A 16,120-nucleotide genomic window follows, 5' to 3' on the forward strand; every position below is an offset into this window, starting at 1 on the left:
TGTACACAAAGGTATCTATAAAATAACTTTATTGAAAACGTTTCCTTCATTGTCCCTAAGAGGGAGTAACTTACACCACCACCATTTTCTATCCAGAGACATCAAATCATACAGCTGTGATCTTCACATCAAAGCCTAGTTCACCCTGAGGAGATGGTGGTGGTTTTGCTTCCTCTAATTGGATAAGTCCCTAAGCAAACTGACTTCACGTAACAGCACATCGTCTTTGCTCATTTTCCTGACATTTGATATATTGTGAGCCATATCGATACCTACATAACTGAATATTCAAGATGTCCAGACAGAGCGCACAATTCAAACTATTTACATGTACAACATGTAGAAAGGGACCTGAGTGATCATGGAGTACAAGCCTACATAGGCTATGGCTAAAAACAAACAGGAAACATTTTGTTTTCTGGTTTACTTTTGACAAACAATTAAATAAGGCATATTATGTATTATTCTCATATGTTAACAATGTTATGGCAATGATACAAATAAAATGTAAAATATAAAACCAAAATACCCTTCAAAACGTCAACTTAAGATATGTGTAGTAACTTCAAAAACGTTTAAGAAATTGTAAACGTTCTAGAGTATGAATCTGGGAAATCAGATCGACATGTCGAATTGCATGCCGCCAGCTATCATTCGTGCTTTCTAAGTCTTTCATACGTTGTCATTCATTTCTCTCGTTTAGTCCTTTCTTTCCCCGTTAGGATAATACAAGATGGAGAGATGTCGGGCGGATGGAGGAAAACAGAGAGCGAAAGTGAAGGAGGAGGACAACATGGCTGATGACCAAAGACAATTGCTTAGCTCTGCAAAATTGCCCAACCTCAGTTCTTTCTACAGTCTCTGATTTGCCAATGCTGAGCCTTTCAACTGCTCATCTACTGTTGAGGGCTGACTCACTGGCTGGCTGACTACTGTACTGTACACACAGCTTTTGTTTGCACAACAGATTGTCAAGATTGGGCACTTATCTGCACTGAGAGCGTTCAACCAGCAGAGGGGGCTGTTGTAATGCCATTCAGCAGAAGGAGAGGAGAGGTAGCCAGTGAGAGCCCAGATCAGATGACCACAGTGCCCCTGACAGAACTCTTGTCCTGTAGTGGGACACATTAATTAAAGGCTCCCTGAATGGAAGCAGTGACGAAACCAAGTAGTATGCACCAGTGTGTCTTTGTGAGTGATTCTTTCATATCTGCCTGATTATATGATTATGTGTAATTGAAGGCATGGATCAAATGCCATTGTCAGATGGTAAATGCTTTTGAAGGGGTTGTTTGTGTGGTTTGTGTGTGTGTGTTTAGGAGTGTTTATTCAGTGTACTAACTAAAGCAGAGTTTTAACAGAGTAACGCTCATTCCTCCTTGGTGGTTTCTGTCCCGGCTCGTATTCAGAATAGCTGGGCGGGATGTCCGAATACATTTCTCCTCCTCCTCTCCTGTGACCTCTGCCCTCTCCTCTCCTGCTGTTTTCATCCTCATCTGAACTGAACGACCCCCTGCGGGAGCGGGAGTAGTTGCTGGGAGGCGGGGCGCGACGGTGCTCCTCGAACAGGTCGTCTCTGGAGCGGGATCGAGGGACCCTGTCGCTGAGGTCGTCACGTGAACCCATTCGACCTCGCGCCCCCCGACTCTCCCCGTCCAGAAAGTCTTCACTGTAGCTCCTTGGCATGCCACGGCTCCTTGACGGCGACGGGTAACGGCGCCCGCTGGCTTCGCTGCGGTCGTCACGGTGATTGGTGAAGCGACTCTCGCTGCGGCTGCTTTCTCTGGAGCTGGGTGGACCTGTTCTGGGTGGACCTCTCCGACCTCCTCGTCCAGGCTGCTCTATGATGGGAGGCATCTGGATGACCCCCCGGTACTCCACGGCCCCGTCGTCCAGGCCAGAGAGCATGCTGGGAGGACCCGCTGAGAAGGGGATGTGCTGGGGCATCATGTGCTGAGGGGGAGGGGGCATCATCTGGACCTGCTGGTGGTAGGGCTGGGGCTGCATCATGGGGCTGGTCCCATCCATGCCCCTCACCTGGCTCTCCAGGTAGTCCAGCATCTGCTTGTTGCCGGGATGTTGGTTGCCGTAGATGCTGGCAGCGTGGACACTGGGGGGCATGCTGTAGCCAGATGGGGGAGGGGGGAGGGGCATGGGGGCCATGGCGATGCTCTTCCCTGATTGGGAGCCTGATGGGATAGAGAAAACCATGATAAGTGACAAATATGGATTTGTTAAAGACACATTTAGAAGATCAGAAGCATAGCTCTGCTGTGTGTGTGTGTGTGTGTGTGTGTGTGTGTGTGTGTGTGTGTGTGTGTGTGTGTGTGTGTGTGTGTGTGTGTTACTAACCTGCATACAGCAGAGGGTTCATCTGTGAGGAGCCGTGGCTCATGGGGCTGTACATAGGCTGACCTCCCATCCATGGACCCATGGCCCTCTGGGCATCCTTCATCATCCTGTGCTGCATCACCGCTGGAGAGAGAGAGACACAGAGGAAGAGGTGAGATGGAGCCTAAGTGTGGGAGAAAGATAGTGTGTGAGAGAAAAGAAAGAGAGAAGAGAGAGAGGCCCTTCCCTACCTTTCTCAGGACAGCAGCAGGTCTGTGGGCAGCAGGGACAGACAGAGAGGCCCTTCCCTACCTTTCTCAGGACAGCAGCAGGTCTGTGGGCAGCAGGGACAGACAGAGAGGCCCTTCCCTACCTTTCTCAGGACAGCAGCAGGTCTGTGGGCAGCAGGGACAAACAGAGAGGCCCTTCCCTACCTTTCTCAGGACAGCAGCAGGTCTGTGGGCAGCAGGGGCAGACAGAGAGGCCCTTCCCTACCTTTCTCAGGACAGCAGCAGGTCTGTGGGCAGCAGGGGCAGACAGAGAGGTCCTTCCCTACCTTTCTCAGGACAGCAGCAGGTCTGTGGGCAGCAGGGACAGACAGAGAGGCCCTTCCCTACCTTTCTCAGGACAGCAGCAGGTCTGTGGGCAGCAGGGACAGACAGAGAGGCCCTGCCCTACCTTTCTCAGGACAGCAGCAGGTCTGTGGGCAGCAGGGACAGACAGAGAGGCCCTTCCCTACCTTTCTCAGGACAGCAGCAGGTCTGTGGGCAGCAGGGGCAGCGGACGTAGCAGCAGCACCTCTGAGGACAACACTGGCAGCAGCAGATACAGAAGAGCAGGATGAGGAGCAGAGCTCCAATCACCATGAACAGCACCGTCAGCCAGTCTGGAGACAGCCACAACACAGGAAATCATTACACCAGATGATACTTACTAGGTCTGGAAACAGACATGCACTTATACCCATATCACTTCATTTAGAGTCCCTTCCCACCAGGGTCTGTATTTACAAAGTGTTTCACAGTAGGACTAGTGAAGATATAAGCTATGGCTTCTCTTAATCAATAAGATGACATGGAAACATAAATCTATGATAATCGATCATTTCAATAAGCATTTGTCTACGGCTGGCCATGCTTTCCACCTGGCTACCCCGGCCAACAGCTCTGTACGCTCCGCAGAAACTTTCCCAAACCCCTCCCCACTTCTCCTTCACCCAAATCCAGACAGCTGATGTTCTGAAAGATCTGCAAATCTGGACGCCTACAAATCAGCCGGGCTAGACAATCTGGACCCTCTCTTTCTAAAATGATCTGCCAAAATTGTTGCAACCCCTATTACTAGCCTGTTCAACCTCTTTCGTATCGTCTGAGATTCCCAAAGATTGGAAAGCTTTGGGAAAGATTGGTCATCCCGCTCTTCAAAGGGGGAGACACTCTACACCCAAACTGTTATAGACCTATATCCATCCTGCCATGCTCAAATCTTCGAAAGCCAAGTTAACAAACAGATCACCGACTATTTCGAATCCCACCGTACCTTCTCCACTATGCAATCTGGTTTCCGAGCTGGTCATGGGTGCACCTCAGCCATGCTCAAGGTCCTAAACGATATCATAACCGCCATCGGCAAAAGACAGTACAGTGCAGCCGTCTTCATCGACCTGGCCAAGGCTTTCGACTCTGTCAATCACCGTATTCTTATCGGCAGACTCAACAGCCTTGGTTTCTCAAATGACTGCCTCGCCTGGTTCACCAACTACTTCTCAGACAGAGTTCAGTGTGTCAAATCGGACGGCCTGTTGTCCGGACCTCTGGCAGTCTTTATGGGGGTGCCTCAGGGTTCAATTCTCGGGCCGACTCTTGCGTCACTCTTGCTGCTGGTGATTCTCTGATCCACCTCTACGCAGACGACACCACTCTGTATACATCTACCCCTTCTTTGGACACTGTGTTAACAAACCTCCAAACGAGCTTCAATGCCATACAACACTCCTTCCGTGGCCTTCAACTGCTCTTAAATGCTAGTAAAACTAAATGCATGCTCTTCAACCGATTGCTGCCCACACCCGCCCGCCCGACTAGCATCACTACTCTGGATGGTTCTGACTTAGAATATGTGAACAACTACAAATACCTAGGTGTCTGGTTAGACTGTAAACTCTCCTTCCAGACTCACATTAAGCATCTCCAATCCAAAATTAAATCTAGAATCGGCTTCCTATTTCGCAAAACAAAGCCTCCTTCACTCATGCTGCCAAACATACCCTCGTAAAACTGACTATCCTATCGATCCTTGACCTCGGCGATGCCATGTACAAAATAGCCTCCAACTCTACTCAGCAAATTGGATGCAGTCTATCACAGTGCCATCCATTCTGTCAACAAAACCCCATATACTACCCACCACTGTGACCTGTATGCTCTTGTTGGCTGGCCCTCGCTTCATATTCGTCGCCAAACCCACTGGCTCCAGGTCATCTATAAGTCTTTGCTAGGTAAAGCCCTGCCTTATCTCAGCTCACTGGTCACCATAGCAACACCCACCCGTAGCACAGACTCCAGCAGGTATATTTCACTGGTCACCCCCAAAGCCAACACCTTCTTTGGCCTCCTTTCCTTCCAGTTCTCTGCTGCCAATGACTGGAACAAATTGCAAAAATCACTGAAGCTGGAGACTTATATCTCACTCTCTAACTTTAAGCATCAGCTGTCAGAGCAGCTTACCGATCGATCACTGTACACAGCACATCTGTAAATAGCACACCCATCTACCTCATCCCCATATTGTTATATATATTTTTTTTTATTTTTTTGCTCTATTGCCCCCCAGTATCCCTACTTGCACATCATCATCTGCACATCTATCACTCCAGTGTTTAATTGCTAAATTGTAATTATTTCACCACTATGGCCTATTTATTGCCTTACCTCCCTAATCTTACTACATTTGCACACACTGTACATAGATTTTTCTATTGTGTTATTGACTGTACGTTTGTTTATTCCATGTGTAACTCTGTGTTGTTGTTTGTGTCGCACTGCTTTGCTTTATCTTGGCCATGTCGCAGTTGTAAGTGAGAACTTGCTCTCAACTGGCCTACCTGGTTAAATCAAGTTTTTTTTTTTTTTTTTAAATGGACAGGAAGGACCTCTTAACGAATCAGATGACATGGACGGGAAGGACCTCTTAACGAATCAGATTACATGGACGGGAAGGACCTCTTAACGAATCAGATGACATGGACGGGAAGGACCTCTTAACGAATCAGATGACATGGACGGGAAGGACCTCTTAACGAATCAGATGACATGGACGGGAAGGACCTCTTAACGAATCAGATGACATGGACGGGAAGGACCTCTTAACGAATCAGATGACATGGACAGGAAGGACCTCTTAACGAATCAGATGACATGGACGGGAAGGACCTCTTAACGAATCAGATGACATGGACGGGAAGGACCTCTTAACGAATCAGATGACATGGACGGGAAGGACCTCTTAACGAATCAGATGACATGGACGGGAAAGACCTCTTAACGAATCAGATGACATGGACGGGAAGGACCTCTTAACGAATCAGATGACATGGACAGGAAAGACCTCTTAACGAATCAGATGACATGGACGGGAAGGACCTCTTAACGAATCAGATGACATGGACAGGAAGGACCTCTTAACGAATCAGATGACATGGACGGGAAGGACCTGATCCTAGATCAGCACTCTTACTCAGAGATGCTTTATGAACACGGCCCAGGTTGTGGTCATAGCTGTGGTTGTGGTCAACTTACTGTAGACCATGAGGCTGATCACGCCATCCAAGCCGCCGCTGGTGTCTCCTGTGGCTTCCACAGAACAGTAGTAAACTCCGTTGTCCCACCACATGATCTCATTGATCACCAGGTCAGCCTCTGTGGGGGAAGACAGCCCAACGACGTCAAAACATGTCAGAGTAGCAACAAAGAGCACACAGTCATACGTTGTTTCTCAATCCATTCCTCTGGGATCCTCCCGTCATTTCACATTGTTGTTGTATTCCACCACTATTTTGATTAGTTAACGCAGGTGTGACATTGTGGCTGGATTAAAGTTACAAAATTCCAGTAACGTTCCTAAAATTCCCAGGTTTCCCAGAAATCCCCAGGTTGGATGATTTCCGGTATCAGGAGGGACTTAAGCAGGGAATCTGGAATTCTCCAACCAGGATTTCTATCAAACTGGGGGATTTATGGAAAGTTACTGGAACTTTGCAACCCAAGGCTGTCTAGACTCACTGTTCTGGACGGAGATCTTGCGTTCCCGGTACTCTGGGCCCAGTATGGCCTCGTTGGAGCCTCTCTTCTGGACGATGATCCTCACCGTGCGCTGGCGGTCTGGGCAGTCATTGGCCGGGTCCTGACCCAGCTGCAGAGCATTCTGGTACGCTATAGAGGGAGATATGTTTCATACAGAAGTGTGTGTGTGACTGACTGAGTGTTACTGTACATCACCAGTAATTTAATTAATATTTCAGGTTCTAAAGTAAGACAGGAAGAAAACTGAAGAAAACACTACAGCAAACTCCTCTACCCAACAACTAACAACCTTAGAATTTGCCTATATACACCGTCAAACTGTAGCCCAACTAGTTAACATGTAGCCCAACTAGTTAACATGTAGCCCAACTAGTTAACATGTAGCCCAACTAGTTAACATGTAGCCCAACTAGTTAACCCAGCTCCAGGCCAGTTCTCTTCACTTCCCCCATAACTAACCTGGAGACTAGTACTCCAGGACAGGGTCCATAACTAACCTGGGGACTAGTACAGGGTCCATAACTAACCTGGAGACTAGTACAGGGTCCATAACTAACCTGGGGACTAGTACTCCAGGACAGGGTCCATAACTAACCTGGGGACTAGTACAGGGTCCATAACTAACCTGGGGACTAGTACAGGGTCCATAACTAACCTGGGGACTAGTACTCCAGGACAGGGTCCATAACTAACCTGGAGACTAGTACAGGGTCCATAACTAACCTGGGGACTAGTACAGGGTCCATAACTAACCTGGAGACTAGTACTCCAGGACAGGGTCCATAACTAACCTGGAGACTAGTACAGGGTCCATAACTAACCTGGGGACTAGTACAGGGTCCATAACTAACCTGGGGACTAGTACTCCAGGACAGGGTCCATAACTAACCTGGAGACTAGTACAGGGTCCATAACTAACCTGGGGACTAGTACAGGGTCCATAACTAACCTGGAGACTAGTACTCCAGGACAGGGTCCATAACTAACCTGGATACTAGTACAGGGTCCATAACCAACCTGGAGACTAGTACAGGGTCCATAACTAACCTGGAGACTAGTACAGGGTCCATAACTAACCTTGGGAGTAATACTCCAGGACAGGGTCCATAACTAACCTGGGGACTAGTACAGGGTCCATAACTAACCTTGGGAGTAATACTCCAGGACAGGGTCCATAACCAACCTGGAGACTAGTACAGGGTCCATAACTAACCTGGGGACTAGTACAGGGTCCATAACTAACCTTGGGACTAGTACAGGGTCCATAACCAACCTGGAGACTAGTACAGGGTCCATAACTAACCTTGGGAGTAATACTCCAGGACAGGGTCCATAACTAACCTTGGGAGTAATACTCCAGGATGGGGGTCCATAACTAACCTGGGGACTAGTACAGGGTCCATAACTAACCTGGGGACTAGTACAGGGTCCATAACTAACCTGGAGACTAGTACAGGGTCCATAACTAACCTGGGGAGTAATACTCCAGGACAGGGTCCATAACTAACCTTGGGAGTAATACTCCAGGACAGGGTCCATAACTAACCTGGGGACTAGTACAGGGTCCATAACTAACCTTGGGAGTAATACTCCAGGACAGGGTCCATAACTAACCTGGGGACTAGTACAGGGTCCATAACTAACCTTGGGAGTAATACTCCAGGACAGGGTCCATAACTAACCTGGAGACTAGTACAGGGTCCATAACTAACCTGGAGACTAGTACAGGGTCCATAACCAACCTGGGGACTAGTACAGGGTCCATAACCAACCTGGAGACTAGTACAGGGTCCATAACTAACCTGGAGACTAGTACAGGGTCCATAACCAACCTGGAGACTAGTACAGGGTCCATAACCAACCTGGGGACTAGTACAGGGTCCATAACTAACCTTGGGAGTAATACTCCAGGATGGGGGTCCATAACTAACCTGGAGACTAGTACAGGGTCCATAACTAACCAGGAGACTAGTACAGGGTCCATAACTAACCTGGGGACTAGTACAGGGTCCATAACTAACCTGGAGACTAGTACTCCAGGACAGGGTCCATAACTAACCTGGAGACTAGTACTCCAGGACAGGGTCTATAACTAACCTGGATACTAGTACAGGGTCCATAACCAACCTGGAGACTAGTACAGGGTCCATAACTAACCTGGGGACTAGTACAGGGTCCATAACTAACCTGGGGACTAGTACAGGGTCCATAACTAACCTTGGGAGTAATACTCCAGGATGGGGGACCATAACTAACCTGGAGACTAGTAAAGGGTCCATAACTAACCTGGAGACTAGTACAGGGTCCATAACTAACCTGGGGACTAGTACAGGGTCCATAACTAACCTGGAGACTAGTACTCCAGGACAGGGTCCATAACTAACCTGGGGACTAGTACAGGGTCCATAACTAACCTGGGGACTAGTACAGGGTCCATAACTAACCTGGAGACTAGTACTCCAGGACAGGGTCCATAACTAACCTTGGGACTAGTACAGGGTCCATAACTAACCTGGGGACTAGTACTCCAGGACAGGGTCCATAACTAACCTGGAGACTAGTACAGGGTCCATAACTAACCTGAGGACTAGTACAGGGTCCATAACTAACCTGGGGACTAGTACTCCAGAACAGGGTCCATAACTAACCTTGGGACTAGTACAGGGTCCATAACTAACCTGGGGACTAGTACTCCAGGACAGGGTCCATAACTAACCTGGAGACTAGTACAGGGTCCATAACTAACCTGAGGACTAGTACAGGGTCCATAACTAACCTGAGGACTAGTACAGGGTCCATAACCAACCTGGGGACTAGTACAGGGTCCATAACTAACCTGGGGACTAGTACAGGGTCCATAACCAACCTGGGGACTAGTACAGGGTCCATAACTAACCTGGGGACTAGTACAGGGTCCATAACTAACCTGGGGACTAGTACTCCAGGACAGGGTCCATAACTAACCTGGAGACTAGTACAGGGTCCATAACCAACCTGGGGACTAGTACAGGGTCCATAACTAACCTGGGGAGTAGTACAGGGTCCATAACTAACCTGGGGACTAGTACTCCAGGACAGGGTCCATAACTAACCTGGGGACTAGTACAGGGTCCATAACCAACCTGGAGACTAGTACAGGGTCCATAACTAACCTGGAGACTAGTACAGGGTCCATAACTAACCTGGAGACTAGTACAGGGTCCATAACTAACCTGGGGACTAGTACAGGGTCCATAACTAACCTGGAGACTAGTACAGGGTCCATAACTAACCTGGGGACTAGTACAGGGTCCATAACTAACCTGGGGACTAGTACAGGGTCCATAACTAACCTGGATACTAGTACAGGGTCCATAACCAACCTGGGGACTAGTACAGGGTCCATAACTAACCTGGGGACTAGTACAGGGTCCATAACTAACCTGGGGACTAGTACTCCAGGACAGGGTCCATAACTAACCTGGAGACTAGTACAGGGTCCATAACCAACCTGGGGGACTAGTACAGGGTCCATAACTAACCTGGGGACTAGTACAGGGTCCATAACTAACCTGGGGACTAGTACTCCAGGACAGGGTCCATAACTAACCTGGGGACTAGTACAGGGTCCATAACCAACCTGGAGACTAGTACAGGGTCCATAACTAACCTGGAGACTAGTACAGGGTCCATAACTAACCTGGAGACTAGTACAGGGTCCATAACTAACCTGGGGACTAGTACAGGGTCCATAACTAACCTGGAGACTAGTACAGGGTCCATAACTAACCTGGGGACTAGTACAGGGTCCATAACTAACCTGGGGACTAGTACAGGGTCCATAACTAACCTGGATACTAGTACAGGGTCCATAACTAACCTGGAGACTAGTACAGGGTCCATAACTAACCTGGGGACTAGTACTCCAGGACAGGGTCCATAACTAACCTGGAGACTAGTACAGGGTCCATAACTAACCTGGGGACTAGTACAGGGTCCATAACTAACCTGGAGACTAGTACAGGGTCCATAACTAACCTGGGGACTAGTACAGGGTCCATAACTAACCTGGGGACTAGTACTCCAGGACAGGGTCCATAACTAACCTGGAGACTAGTACAGGGTCCATAACTAACCTGGGGACTAGTACAGGGTCCATAACCAACCTGGGGACTAGTACAGGGTCCATAACCAACCTGGAGACTAGTACAGGGTCCATAACTAACCTGGGGAGTAATACTCCAGGATGGGGTCCATAACTAACCTTGGGAGTAATACTCCAGGATGGGGGTCCATAACTAACCTGGGGACTAGTACAGGGTCCATAACTAACCTGGGGACTAGTACAGGGTCCATAACTAGCCTGGGGACTGGTCCCAGGGTCCATGACTGACCTGGAGAGTAGTACTCCAGGATGGGGGTCCATAACTAACCTGAGGACTAGTACAGGGTCCATGACTGACCTGGAGACTAGTACAGGGTCCATAACTAACCTGGGGACTAGTACAGGGTCCATAACTAACCTGGAGACTAGTACTCCAGGACAGGGTCCATAACTAACCTGGGGACTAGTACAGGGTCCATAACCAACCTGGGGACTAGTACAGGGTCCATAACTAACCTGGAGACTAGTACATGGTCCATAACTAACCTGGGGACTAGTACAGGGTCCATAACTAACCTGGAGAGTAATACTCCAGGATGGGGGTCCATAACTAACCTGAGGACTAGTACAGGGTCCATAACTAACCTGGGGACTAGTACTCCAGGACAGGGTCCATAACTAACCTGGGGACTAGTACAGGGTCCATAACTAACCTGGGGAGTGGTAGAGGGTCCATGACTTACATTGGAGACTAGTACAGGGTCCATAACTAACCTGGGGACTAGTACTCCAGGACAGGGTCCATAACTAACCTGGGGACTAGTACAGGGTCCATAACTAACCTGGGGACTAGTACTCCAGGACAGGGTCCATAACTAACCTGGGGACTAGTACAGGGTCCATAACTAACCTGGGGGCTCAGTACTCTCCAGGACAGGGTCCATGACTGACCTGAGGACTAGTACAGGGTCCATAACTAACCTGGGGACTAGTACTCCAGGACAGGGTCCATAACTACAGCCTGGGGACTAGTACAGGGTCCATAACTAACCTGGGGAGTAGTAGAGGGTCCATAACTAACCTGGAGACTGGTCCCGGGTCCATAACTAACCTTGGGAGTAATACTCCAGGATGGGGTCCTTGCAGAAGGACTTGTATCGCCAGGTGACTTGGACATCCTGCTGGCTAGCGGAGGTGGAGTAGTCACACCTCAGGATGACGGAGGCAAACAGAGCTGTACTCCTCTCTGTCTGAGGAACATTCACCTGGACGCTCTGCACCTCTGATGGGAGAGAATACATCATGTCAGTGTGTATATATGTGAAAGGGGGAATGTACACTACCGTTCACAGGTTTGGGATCACTTAGAAATCTTCTTGTTTTTGAAAGAAAAGCACATTTTTGTCCATTAAAATAACTTTAAATTAAATGAGTGTAGACATTGTTGATGTTGTAAATGACTATTGTAGCTGGAAACGGCAGATTTTTCATGGAATATCTACAGTTGAAGTCGAAAGTTTACATACACTTAGGTTGGAGTCATTAAAACGTGTTTTTCAACCACTCCACAAATTTCTTGTTAACAAACTATAGTTTTGGCATGACAAGTAATTTTTCCAACAATTGTTTACGGACAGATTATTACAGTGAATTATAAGTGAATCACAATTCCAGTGGGTCAGAAGTTTACATACACTAAGTTGACTGTGCCTTTAAACTGCTTGGAAAACTCCAGAAAATTATGTCATGGCTTTAGAAGCTTCTGATGGGCTAATTGACATAATTTGAGTCAATTGGAGGTGTACCTGTGGATGTATTTCAAGGCCTACCTTCAAACTCAGTGCCTCTTTGCTTGACATCATGGGAAAATCTAAAGAAATCTGCTAAGAAAATGATTAGAGCCTCCACAAGTCTGCTTCATCCTTGGGAGCAATTTCCAAATGCCAGAAGGTACCACGTTCATCTGTACAAACAATAGTACGCAAGTATAAACACCATGGGACCACGCAGCCGTCATACCGCTCAGGAAGGAGACACGTTCTGTCTCCTAGAGATGAACGCACTTTGGTGCGAAAAGTGCAAATCAATCTCAGAACAACAGCAAAGGACCTTGTGAAGATGCTGGAGGAAACTGGTACAGAAGTATCTATATCCACAGTAAAACGAGTTCTATATTGACATAACCTGAAAGGACGCTCAGCAGGGAAGAAGCCATTGCTCCAAAACCGCCATAAAAAAGCCAGACTACGGTTTGCAACTGCACATGGGGACAAAGATAGTACTTTTGGGAGAAATGTCCTCTGGTCTGATGAAACAAAAATAGAACTGTTTGGCCATAATTACCATCATTATGTTTGGAGGAAAAAGGGGGATGCTTGCAAGCCGAAGAGAATACCATCCCAACCGTGAAGCATGGAGGTGGCAGCATCATGTTGTGGGGATGCTTTGCTGCAGGACCCTCCTGCACTTCACAAAATAGATGGCATCATGAGGTAGGAAAATTATGTGGATATATTGAAGCAACATCTCAAGACATCAGTCAGGAAGTTAAAGCTTGGTCGCAAATGGGTCTTCCAAATGGACAATGACTCCAAGCATACTTCCAAAGTTGTGGCAAAATGGCCGAAAGGACAACAACTACAGGGTATCTGAGTGGCCATCACAAAGCCCTGACTTCAATCCTATAGACAATTTGTGGGCAGAACTGAAAAAGCGTGTGCGAGCAAGGAGGCCTACAAACCTGACTCGGTTACACCAACTCTGTCAGGAGGAATGGGCCAATATTCACCCAACTTATTGTGGGAAGCTTGTGGAAGGCTACCCGAAACGTTCAACCCAAGTTAAACAATTTAAAGGCAATGCTACCAAATACTAATTGAGTTTGTAAACTTCTGACCCACTGGGAATGTGATGAAAGAAATAAAAACTGAAATAAATCATTCTCTCTACTATTATTCTAACATTTAACATTCTTAAAATCAAGTGGTGATCCTAACTGACATAAGACAGGGAATTTTTACTAGGATTAAATGTCAGGAATGGTGAAAAACTGAGTTTAAATGTATTTGGCTAAGGTGTATGTTAACTTCCGACTTCAACTGTACATAGGCGTACAGAGGCCCATTATCAACAACCATCACTCCTGTGTTCCAATGGCACGTTGTGTTAGCTAATCCAAGTTTATCATTTTAAAAGGCTAATTGATCATTAGAAGACCCTTTTGCAATTATGTTAGCACAGCTGGAAACTGTTGTTATGATTAAAGAAGCAATAAAACTGGCCTTCTTTAGACTAGTTGAGTATCTGGAGCATCAGCATTCGTGGGTTCATTACATGCTCAAAATGGCCAGAAACCAAGTACTTTCTTCTGAAACTCTTCAGTCTATTCTTGTTCTGAGAAATGAAGGCTATTCCATTCGAGAAATTGCCCAAGCAACTGAAGATCTTTCGTACAACGCTGTGTACTACTCCCTTCACAGAACAGCGCAAACTGGCTCTAACCAGAACAGAAAGAGGAGTGGGAGGCCCCAGTGCACAACTGAGCAAGAGGACAAGTACATTAGAGTGTCTAGTTTAAGTAACAGGCGCCGCACAAGTCCTCAACTGGCAGCTTCATTAAAATAGTACCCGCAAAACACCAGTCTCAACGTCAACAGTGAAGAGGCGACTCCGGGATGCTGGCCTTCTAGGCAGAGTTGCAAAGAAAGCGCCATATCTCAGACTGGCCAATAAAAATAAAAGATTACATTGGACAGAGGAACTCTGCCTAAAAGGCTAGCATCCCGGAGTCGCCTCTTCACTGTTGACGTTGAGACTGGTGTTTTGCGGGTACTTATTTAATGAAGCTGCCTTGTGAGGCGTCTGTTTCTCAAACTAGACACAAGCTAGACACTCTAACGTACTTGTCCTCTTCGCTCAGTTGTGCGTTAACCCTATCAGTCCCAAGGCCTGTTTACACACCAACACAGTGCTGTTTATTAACACTATCAGTCCTGAGGCCTGTTTACACATTTTTTACATTTTACAACTTTAGTCATTTAGCAGACGCTCTTATCCAGAGCGACTTACAGTAGAGTGCATACATTTTATTACATTTTTACATACTGAGACAAGGATATCCCTACCGGCCAAACCCTCCCTAACCCGGACGACGCTATGCCAATTGTGCGTCGCCCCACGGATCTCCCGGTTGCGGCCGGCTGCGACAGAGCCTGGGCGCGAACCCAGCCCAGCCTGGGCGCGAACCCAGCGACTCTGGTGGCGCAGCTAGCACTGCGATGCAGTGCCCTAGACCACTGCGCCACACCGGGAGATACACACCAACACAGTGCTGTTTATTAACCCTATCAGTCCCGAGGCCTGTTTACACACCAACACAGTGCTGTTTATTAACACTATCAGTCCCGAGGCCTGTTTACACACCAACACAGTGCTGTTTATTAACACTATCAGTCCCGAGGCCTGTTTACACACCAACACAGTGCTGTTTATTAACACTATCAGTCCCGAGGCCTGTTTACACACCAACACAGTGCTGTTTATTAACACTATCAGTCCCGAGGCCTGTTTAACACACCAACACAGTGCTGTTTATTAACACTATCAGTCCCGAGGCCTGTTTACACACCAACACAGTGCTGTTTATTAACACTATCAGTCCCGAGGCCTGTTTACACACCAACACAGTGCTGTTTATTAACACTATCAGTCCCGAGGCCTGTTTACACACCAACACAGTGCTGTTTATTAACACTATCAGTCCCGAGGCCTGTTTACACACCAACACAGTGCTGTTTATTAACACTATCAGTCCCGAGGCCTGTTTACACACCAACACAGTGCTGTTTATTAACACTATCAGTCCCGAGGCCCCAGTAAAAATCAGCTTCTCATTGATCTGACTTTCAGCCCTGATATTTATCCTCACAATGAAGTGTTTCAACAGTTTATATTCAGGACAACCAGGGCTACGAGTAGAACACAAAACTACTTGACATAAACAGTTGTATTCATGAGTTTTATTGACAAATGTCAATACAAAAAATAAGGTCCGCCAAAGCAAAAACCTGATCTAAATGAATTGATATGAATGCTGTAAGTACAGAAATGGTTTGCTCACTGGGGAAATGAATATCCAACTAGTCAGTGACAACTGTGTGGAGTTTGTGACAGCAACTATGTGAGCTTATTACAATATTATAGACACTATGTCCTGGGATTTCCTATGATCTATGTGGAAGAACCCCTTACAGTATTATAGACACTATGACCTGGGATTTCCTATGATCTATGTAGAAGACCCCTTACAGTATTATAGACACTATGTCCTGGGATTTCCTATGATCTATGTAGAAGAACCCCTTACAGTATTATAGACACAATGTCCTGGGATTTACTATGATCT

At 47.2% G+C, this 16,120-nt stretch overlaps 1 protein-coding gene across 1 annotated transcript; it reads right to left on the reverse strand.

Annotated features, from left to right (window-relative positions):
* Positions 1-12: 12 nt before the first annotated feature.
* Positions 13-12,017, reverse strand: LOC139532986 (immunoglobulin-like domain-containing receptor 1). Its single transcript, XM_071331130.1, has 6 exons — positions 11,828-12,017; positions 6,612-6,761; positions 6,129-6,248; positions 3,071-3,217; positions 2,353-2,475; positions 13-2,189 (listed from the first exon to the last, which is right to left on the reverse strand). The coding sequence occupies exons 1-6, from the start codon at positions 12,015-12,017 to the stop codon at positions 1,342-1,344; spliced, it is 1,578 nt and encodes a 525-aa protein (XP_071187231.1). The 3' UTR covers positions 13-1,341.
* Between the last annotated feature and the right edge of the window lie 4,103 nt (positions 12,018-16,120).

Source organism: Salvelinus alpinus, chromosome 10 (assembly GCF_045679555.1).
Source record: "Salvelinus alpinus chromosome 10, SLU_Salpinus.1, whole genome shotgun sequence".
In the NCBI taxonomy this organism is placed as follows: Eukaryota; Metazoa; Chordata; class Actinopteri; order Salmoniformes; family Salmonidae; genus Salvelinus; species Salvelinus alpinus.

Coding starts and splice junctions, on each gene's coding strand:
- LOC139532986 (XM_071331130.1), bottom strand. CDS start 12,017: ATGTATTCTCTCCCATCAGAGGTGCAGAGCGTCCAGGTGAATGTTCCT. Junction 6,762..11,827: donor CCTGGAGTATTACTCCCAAG/GTTAGTTATGGA, acceptor CTCCCTCTATAG/CGTACCAGAATGCTCTGCAG. Junction 6,249..6,611: donor CAAGATCTCCGTCCAGAACA/GTGAGTCTAGAC, acceptor CTTCCCCCACAG/AGGCTGACCTGGTGATCAAT.